At 43.7% G+C, this 9,927-nt stretch overlaps 1 protein-coding gene across 1 annotated transcript; it reads right to left on the reverse strand.

Moving 5' to 3' along the window:
• Positions 1-2,075: 2,075 nt before the first annotated feature.
• Positions 2,076-8,455, reverse strand: wfdc2 (WAP four-disulfide core domain 2). The gene is made up of 4 exons (XM_017715904.2): positions 8,214-8,455; positions 6,083-6,220; positions 5,860-5,997; positions 2,076-2,471 (listed from the first exon to the last, which is right to left on the reverse strand). Exons 1-4 carry the CDS (start codon positions 8,431-8,433, stop codon positions 2,338-2,340), a joined length of 630 nt encoding a protein of 209 aa, XP_017571393.1. The 5' UTR covers positions 8,434-8,455; the 3' UTR covers positions 2,076-2,337.
• Positions 8,456-9,927: the final 1,472 nt, after the last annotated feature.

Below are 9,927 nucleotides of genomic sequence, written 5' to 3' on the forward strand. Positions count from 1 at the left end.
ATACGTATGTGACTCGTGGCCGTGTGACCTTAATGTGACCCTCAGATCGGACTTCATGTGCTTTTTTTTCCCACTACGCCGTCATTCAGCGTTACCATGGCAGCAGCGTCGAACAGACGTTTAAGCCTGTAAACGGTGGAAAAGCAGCTCGTCTCACCTTTTTCTCCTCCATCTGGCTCTAATAATGAAGCTGAGAGCTGATCAGAGTTAATGATCTTCTCAGCGAAGCTCGTTCTGCTCGTTAGTTTGTGCTGATGATGCAGTGATTCAGTCCACTGCTCTAGAGTCCAGTGGCGGCGCTTTACACACTTTTTACTTTTACTATGCCCCTCAGCATCCGCTGACCGCTCTGTCATTTTTCGTGTCCGACCACTTCGTGGCTGAGCTGCTGTCGTTCCCAGTCACTCCCACTTTGTTATAATCCCACTGACAGTGGACTGTGGAATATTTAGTAGTGAGGAAATTTCACGACTGGACTTGCTGCACAGGTGGCGTCCGATCACGGCACCACGCTGGAATTCACTGAGCTCCTGAGAGCGACCCATTCTTTCACTAATGTCTGTAGAAGCAGTCTGCAGGCCGAGGGGCTCGGCTTTATACACCTGTGGCCATGGAAGTGACTGGAACACCTGAACTCAGTGATTTGGATGGGAGAGTGAAAACTTTTGGAGATGTATATAAAAAATATGTGGATGATTCCAAAATGATTGAGAGAGCTGTAAAACATTGAGCATGAAAATGAATGGTAACCTAAATCCATACTTTTTTTAAAATAGGTTAATCTTGCTCTTATGTACAAAATACACTGATCAGGCAGAACATTCTGACCACCTCGTTGTCCACTTTATCAGCTCCACTGACCGTATAGCTGCACTCTGTAGTTCTACAGTTACAGACTGTAGTCCATCTGTTTCTCTGATACTCTGTTACCCTGTTCTTCAGTGGTCAGGACCCCCATGGACCCTCACAGAGCAGGTACTGTTTGGGTGGTGGGTCATTCTCAGCACTGCAGTAACACTGACGTGGTGGTGGTGTGTTAGTGCGTGTTGTGCTGGTCTGAGTGGATCAGACACAGCAGTGCTGCTGGAGTTTTTAACCTCAGTGTCTCTGCTGTCCTGTGGGCAGCATCCTGTGACCACTGATGAAGGACTAGAGGATGACCAGCACAAACTGTGCAGCAGCAGATGAGCTGTCGTCTCTGACTTTACATCTACAAGGTGGACCGACAAGGTAGGAGTGTCTAATAGAGTGGACAGTGAGTGGACACATCAGTGTTACTGCAGTGCTGTGAATGATCCACCACCCAAATAGTACCTGCTCTGTGAGGGTCCGTGAAGGTGGTCATGTTATGCCTGATTGTTGTAGATCTGTAGATCTGGGTTTAATATCACCCTCATTTGTTTATATTCAGTATAATACCTTTTTGGTATTTTACACTGTTCTCTGTGGATAAAGTGCAGATGGTGGATGATTCCAGGACGAAACATTCCAAGCCACGTCTATTCACTTGTTCCTCCCCTCTCAGGTTCAGATAAGTCCCCAGACAAACGCTGTACATACCTTTTGAGCTTGGAGACGAATGTGAACTTCAGTTTTCCCTCAATGTTTTTTTATTTCAGCTCCTTTTCTACGTACACGTGACTAACAGTCTCGCCTCAGGATTAACCCATACCTCAAATTCCTTGGCCTCTTTTTCCCTGAGAACTCGACACTGGGTGAAGCTTTTTTGCATGCTGCTATATTTTCTCTGTCAGCTCGATTGCTCCAGCTGCCGCCGCCAAGCTCTTAAGAGATGTTGGACACAGAGGGCTCTTTCATTGCCAGGAGTTTACTGCACGTTTGGGTCGCCAGTTGAGGGCGAGACGTCTTGTACATTCCTGAACACTGATGCCAGTGCTGAGCTGCCCTCCGAGCTCGGTCAGGGCGAGAGATGGAGAGGATGCGTGAAAAGACTGTAGCCTATTTGGTCCCAGTGGAACTGACTCTGCAAGTTGGCTTTGAATGTACCAACATCTCTGCATATACAGCAGTGGAGTCTTCTTGCAGTGTTTAAGAAATAAAATCCAAGAAAACGGTAAAATTTACCAAAAGAAAAATGTATGGTTTATTTAGGAGGTTATACATATAAAAAAAGTCCCAATGGGGGGAAAAATTCCATTCAGTCTCTCTCTCTTTCTCTCTCTCTCTCTCTCTCTCATTCTCTCCCTCACTCTCTCTCTCACTCTCTCTCTCTCTCTCTCTCTCTCTCTCTCTCTCTCTCTCTCTCTCTCTCTCTCTCTCTCTCTCTCTCGGCGTATAACATATGATTGTGTCCTTCCAGCTGCCAGCCACACTCGATCAGCAGGGCTCGCTGCAGGCATGACCACATGTGGTCCGGCAGCACTTCTGCTCACCAGGGCACTGGCCGTCATGGTAACAGTACTCCGCACACATTGGAGTCCCTTTGGGCTTGGTGCATCGACCAGGCTTCACTGAAAAGCAGAGAACAAAATTAGTCCATCCTTTCTGAATCATACAGATGGGGATGTCCCAATGCAGTGTTTATATTTTTTTAAATGATTGTACAGTGGCGTGGCCTGAGTACACCGTATACCAGAGGTCAATAATAGGCGGACCACGGTCCGAGTCCAGACCCAGACGGTGTCCTATGCTGACCTGGACCTCTAACCGATAAACTATGGCAAATTATTTCACGGGGTGGTCCTGTTTTAATCGGCATATCATTTCTAGTCATTACAGTAACTTTAGTAGCCTGGGAAACTCACAGACCAATCACGTGTTGTAAATATCACACATGACGCTGCTCAGCCAATCAGATCTGTTTACGATGAGCTCTGAGACTGGAGTCAGTGACGCCACACAGGGGAGGGACGAGGAGAGAAACAGCAGTCAGAGAAGAAAGTGAGTCAGAGGGAAGTTATTCCACATGACGTGATCTAAAAAGAGGAAACTGACAGTAAATGTTGGTGAAATCTGACCGAACTGGACTTTATTTGATCTGATGGTCAGTAAATGTTGGTGAAATCTGACCGAACTGGACTTTATTTGATCTGATGTTCAGTAAATGTTGGTGAAATCTGACCGAACTGGACTTTATTTGATCTGATGTTCAGTAAATGGTGTTGAAATCTGACCGAACTGGACTTTATTTGATCTGATGTTCAGTAAATGTTGGTGAAATCTGACTGAACTGGACTTTATTTGATCTGATGTTCAGTAAATGTTGTTGAAATCTGACCGAACTGGACTTTATTTGATCTGATATTCAGTAAATGTTGTTGAAATCTGACTGAACTGGACTTTATTTGATCCGATGTTCAGTAAATGTTGTTGAAATCTGACCGAACTGGACTTTATTTGATCCGATGTTCAGTAAATGTTGGTGAAATCTGACCGAACTGGACTTTATTTGATCTGATGTTCAGTAAATGTTGGTGAAATCTGACCGAACTGGACTTTATTTGATCTGATGTTCAGTAAATGTTGGTGAAATCTGACCGAACTGGACTTTATTTGATCTGATGTTCAGTAAATGTTGGTGAAATCTGACCGAACTGGACTTTATTTGATCTGATGTTCAGTAAATGTTGGTGAAATCTGACCGAACTGGACTTTATTTGATCTGATGTTCAGTAAATGTTGGTGAAATCTGACCGAACTGGACTTTATTTGATCTGATGTTCAGTAAATGTTGGTGAAATCTGACCGAACTGGACTTTATTTGATCTGATGTTCAGTAAATGTTGGTGAAATCTGACCGAACTGGACTTTATTTGATCTGATGTTCAGTAAATGTTGGTGAAATCTGACCGAACTGGACTTTATTTGATCTGATGTTCAGTAAATGTTGGTGAAATCTGACCGAACTGGACTTTATTTGATCCGATGTTCAGTAAATGTTGGTGAAATCTGACCGAACTGGACTTTATTTGATCCGATGTTCAGTAAATGTTGGTGAAATCTGACCGAACTGGACATTTGATTCAATGTTCAGTAAATGTTGGTGAAATCTGACCGAACTGGACTTTATTTGATCTGATGTTCAGTAAATGTTGGTGAAATCTGACCGAACTGGACTTTATTTGATCTGATGTTCAGTAAATGTTGGTGAAATCTGACCGAACTGGACTTTATTTGATCCGATGTTCAGTAAATGTTGGTGAAATCTGACCGAACTGGACTTTATTTGATCCGATGTTCAGTAAATGTTGGTGAAATCTGACCGAACTGGACATTTGATCCAATGTTCAGTAAATGTTGGTGAAATCTGACCGAACTGGACTTTATTTGATCTGATGTTCAGTAAATGTTGGTGAAATCTGACCGAACTGGACTTTATTTGATCTGATGTTCAGTAAATGTTGGTGAAATCTGACCGAACTGGACTTTATTTGATCCGATGTTCAGTAAATGTTGGTGAAATCTGACCGAACTGGACTTTATTTGATCCGATGTTCAGTAAATGTTGGTGAAATCTGACCGAACTGGACTTTATTTGATCCGATGTTCAGTAAATGTTGGTGAAATCTGACCGAACTGGACTTTGTGATCCGATGTTCGGTAAATGTTGGTGAAATCTGACCGAACTGGACATTTGATCCGATGTTCAGTAAATGTTGGTGAAATCTGACCGAACTGGACTTTATTTGATCCGATGTTCAGTAAATGTTGGTGAAATCTGACCGAACTGGACTTTATTTGATCTGATGTTCAGTAAATGTTGGTGAAATCTGACCGAACTGGACTTTGTGATCCGATGTTCAGTAAATGTTGGTGAAATCTGACCGAACTGGACTTTGTGATCCGATGTTCAGTAAATGTTGGTGAAATCTGACCGAACTGGACTTCATACCAATAGGCTACTAAGGAGGCGTCTTCGTAGGATAGTCCTACCAAGGACCTGCGCTACCTCGGCTGCAGCCCAGGCTCTGGAACCCAGCTAACATACAGGGTGATCAAAAAAGATTCATCCAATTTTAAAGCGCCATATTTTCATAACGGTGAGGCGCTGAGGAGCCAATCACAATCCAACTGAAAGAGGTCATAGAGATTCTGACCGTCAGTCTGGCAGTGAACCTCCGATATCTCAGAGCATTCGTCATTGGTACCAACACTTCCAAGAAAAAGGTCACCAGCATCACCAGATCTCAGGCCGTGTGACTTTTTTGTGGGGGTACGTTAAGGATTCTGTTTATGTGCCACTTCCAGCACTGGAAGATCTCCGAAATCCCACTGAAAGAGCCGTGAGAGCAGTGATGCCCGACACGCTCAGTCCAGTCTGGGATGAGTCTGACTGTGGTGTTGATGTCGTCCGTCCAGCTGGAGGAGGTTCAGACTGAGACCTTGTAGAACTACATAATAAACTTTATGCTCATTTACACCGTTTACAGCTCACTGCACTGATCTGGAACGATTTACAGCTGAAATCAGTCATTTTGAAATCAGGCGAATCTTCTTGAATCAGGTTTTATTGTTGATTTTCTAAGTAAAAATAAGTGAACTCATCCTTTACAAGGAACAAACGTAACAAACATGGCCTTTTTGCCCATTTTAGTGCAACATTTCTGCTCAGGAGTTTAAAATATTGGAAACGTAATGTTTTCTTTTCCTCTGTTTTTTCATTGTGCATTAAAATGCATGTTTGAGAGGATGTTTTCTCATTTTTATGTGAAAAATCAACAACACGTGAATTAAGCAGGCATGCCCAAACTTTTGCATTGAACTGTTCTTTCGTATTTCAGGTGGCTCAGCTCTGAACATCGTCTTACTGCTGAATAACGACCACACACTCAATTATTACATGCTGCTAGTCTGGGTTAGACTCATGCGAGACACTGGCCTGGGGACACGACGTCTTACCTGTATAAGGGGCAATGCATTCATGGCCGCATCCGTTGTGGCAGCATTTCTCCTCGTTTGGACAGTCGCTGTCGTTGGTGCAGTACTCCGCACACATCCCTGAGCCCCACTTCCGACGTGGGCACACGCCCGGCTTTGCTGTGACAGAACACAAGTATAAGCCAAGCGTTGGTCTCCTAGAGTCACGGATGAGTGGAGAAGCTGTGACGAGCAGGTTTCTTACTGAAAGCTGGAGGCACGCAGACGGCTCCGCAGTCAAAGACGCAGCACTTGTCGTCTCCTGGACAGTCGTCATCGCAGACGCATGCACGACTGGACGGTATGACCGTCAGCTTCCTGGGGCAGTGGCCAGCCTTGAGCACTAGCACACACAGAGCTTGTTAACGGCCGTTTGATTCGTGATGGTGTGACTTCACTAACTGAACCGATACACTTCAGTGAATCCAATGATTCAGTAGCAGCCAACACTAGTAACCCACCTTCACTGTTATGTTTTGGGGCTAATTTGATGTTATTTAGCTGCTTAATTTCATTTTCTTATCAAATTGTGTTTTTGGTGAAACCGTGAACAATGCAAAGGTTTCAGAATCACTTGTGAGGAGCATCGTGAGAAATAGGAATGGGATGAGGTACGTCGGATGATGGAAAACTTAGTCAAACGAGCTACACAGGGTGGAAAATGCATGTCGTACGTTGGTACGGAAGCTTGTTTGGAGGATTTGTACTCGAGTATTATTAAAATTGGATACTTGATCTTTTACTCAGTTACATTTCCAAGAGGAAGAAAATTACTCCTTACATTTTACACCTTCAGAGCACTCGTTACAAATCTTAAAGGCTTGGAAAATGAGCTCCTTTTCTTTTGCCGGTCAGTGGCATTCCCGTTTATTGAAATGGATTGTTATTAATAACGCATGAAAAACCCAAACCCCGACTTTTTTACGTTTATATACCCCTGATTGCAAGAGGACAGTGGGCCACTTGTCGTCGCTCATTTTCCGCGTGCAGTCCAGTTTACCTATTTTTCATTCCTTGATTTCTTTAGTTATACTTTGTAAATTAGTTTAGTAAATCATTTTTATCCAACATTTTCTAAAACCGTCCTTTTTTTTCTCAGTTGTTTGTAATATTTGTCTTAAAATCTGTTTGAGATTAAAAACTAGGTAGAGCTTCTCTGCAGGACAATAATCTGGGTGGACCAGCAAACCATCACACATGTTACTGTTTCCTAATGGGATCTAAAGGTGTCCTATAGGAAACTAGTGGTCTCTAATGGTAACTATTAAGCCAAGAAAAACCATCAGGTTCAACCTCAGTGATTCTAATTGCATAGGCGTGCGTTGTGACTTAGCTTTGGCTCCAGTCTTCCGCTTTAGTGGAGTAAGACTCCGGTATGGAAGTTTCACTTCCTCATTATTTTCCACTCCAGGCTCCAAAACACAAGGCGTCTCGGAAAACATGCAGAGCTACGGAGCCCTGCTGGTGGCATCCCATGTAAATAAAAATAATACATGGCCACACTTTATTAACGCACGGGAATGGGATCCCAAATTGTGGCCACAACTTGGTAAGGCATGGGAAGGTGATAATTAAGTCATAGCCATGACTTAGGAAGGCGTGGAAACAAGATTATACCTTACTAAGTCGTGGCCACACATTAGGATCTCATTCCTGCACCTTACTAAGTTGTGGCCATGCTCAATTATCTTATTCCCATGCCTTACTAAGTTGTGGCCACACATTATTTTTATTAATACCTGATGTATCAGGATCGTGCGTGGCCCCACTGGTGACCTGGTGAAAAATAATGCATGGGAATGAGATGATCAAGTAGTGGCCATGACTTAGTAAAGCATGGGAGCGAGATCCTAATATGTGGCCATGATTTAATAAGTCGTGATCTTATTCCCATGCCTTACTAAGTCATGGCCACGACATAATCTCATTGCCATCCCTTACTAAGTCGTGGCCACGCATTAGGATCTCGTTCCCATGCGTTAATAATAAGTCGTGGCCACGCATTACTTTTTCTGTATGTAAACGGAAAAAAACTGTCGATTCGTTTGGGAATCGATTCACCCGATTCAGTGAGGAGTCGTTCGCGAGTCACTCATCGTCCGTCTATTGTTCTGAGCTCAGCTGGTTCCGGACGGACACCAGATGTTTTCGCCTTTTAATCGAAGTCTTTAAATCAGAACCGAGTCTGTCGAACCTTTTCAGTGTCGCGCGGAGCTCGAAGCGCCAGGTTTAACAGTTCAGTCCGCGACCAGCGGGGCTGCTTTGTTAAAGGCGCTGGAGTCGTTTACGGTCCAAAGTTCGGTTCGGTGAGTGTTTGAGCTGAAGCCGTGACTCACCGGTGGAGTTCCGTCCCGGTGCCGCTCCGGCGGGACTCGGCCGTTGAGCCACACTGAGCAGAACAAGGCTAACAAAACACAGCAGTCCGGTCTTCATCCTCCCCTGAACGAGCTGCACAGCACTGGACTGTTGGGAAGACGAGCCGAGGCGACGGGACCGGGGACCGGGGGGCGGGGAGGCGGGGAGGGTCTGCAGGGTCCCGCTGCCTGCTGGCTTCATCAGCTCCGCTCGTTCAGAGTCTCCTCACTTGCGCAGCCCCGCTGACGACATCCTGCTTCAGTAAAAACACTGCGTGGGAATGTGCTGATTAAGTAGTGGCCATAACTTAGTATGCCGTGATCTCGTTCCCACGCCTTACTAAGTCGTGGCCACGCATTGCGATCTAGTTCCGAAGCTTTATTTTTATTTATACAGGATGTCACCTGTAGGGCTCCGTATTAAGTGGCCACGTCTTAGTAAATTGTGGGAACCAGATCCTAATGTGTGGCCATGACGTAGTAAGCCGTGATGTCATTCCCATGCCTTACTAAGTTAGGATCTTGTTTCCACGTTAATAAATAATTAATTAAATAATTATATAATGTGTGTGTGTGTGTGTGTGTGTGTGTGTGTGTGTGTATCCCACACCCTGGTTTATTATCCCAAACCTACTGTAGTTAGGAGATAAAAGCTCGGTCTAAACTTTACTACAGAGCCTTTTCTTTAAGCCTAAGGTTGTAAAAGTTCATTTATATTTATATATAAGCAAATCACAGTTGTGTGTAAAGGTGTGGGCGCCCCTGATCAAATGACATTTTGTTGATTTTCTAACTGACCTCATCTAATGAGAACGTTTTATTACACAATTAATTTGCTGAATTTTACAAAATGGAAAAATCACAGAAAATGTGGCCTGTGCAGAAGTTATGGCTTTTTTTCCTCAACCAATTAAAAGAAATTGTGCCGAAAAAACTGACATTTTTGAGTTGCTTAAAGATTTTAACTTATTCTGAAAACCAACAAAATGTAGGGTTTTCAAACTTCTGCGTATTACTGTATATAATACTGTATATAATACTGTATATAATACTGTATATAGTACAACACTGTTAAAATTCATTCACTATACACTCAATATATATTACACTCCGGTCAGGCGTAGCATCATGACCACCTCCTTGTTTCTACGCTCACTGTCCACTTTATCAGCTCCACTGACCGTATAGCTGCACTTTGTAGTTCTACAGTTACAGACTGTAGTCCATCTGTTTCTCTGATACTCTGTTACCCTGTTCTTCAGTGGTCAGGACCCTCATGGACCCTCACAGAGCAGGACCTCCTGACCACGAGGAGGTGGTCATGATGTTACGCCTGAACGATGTATAATATAATCATGTGTACATATATAGTCAGTCAGCTCGTACACAGAAAGGTGCAAAGACAAACACACAATTACAGATGAAAATGTATTTTATTTAAATCAAAACACTCAGAAAAAGGAAACATCAATTAAAAGAAATGTTCATGTCTGATGTAAACCTGAGTGTTTCAAACAGGAGTACTTAAAGTGTAGTAAATACATGAAGGAAAAACTGCTTTAACATCTGCGCACACACACACACACACACACACACACACACACACACACACACACACACACACGCGCGCGCAGAGACACACACACACACACACGCGCACAGAGACACACACACACACACAGAGACAGTCACACAG

The sequence above is a fragment of the Pygocentrus nattereri genome, chromosome 9 (genome assembly GCF_015220715.1).
Source record: "Pygocentrus nattereri isolate fPygNat1 chromosome 9, fPygNat1.pri, whole genome shotgun sequence".
Lineage (NCBI taxonomy): Eukaryota > Metazoa > Chordata > Actinopteri > Characiformes > Serrasalmidae > Pygocentrus > Pygocentrus nattereri.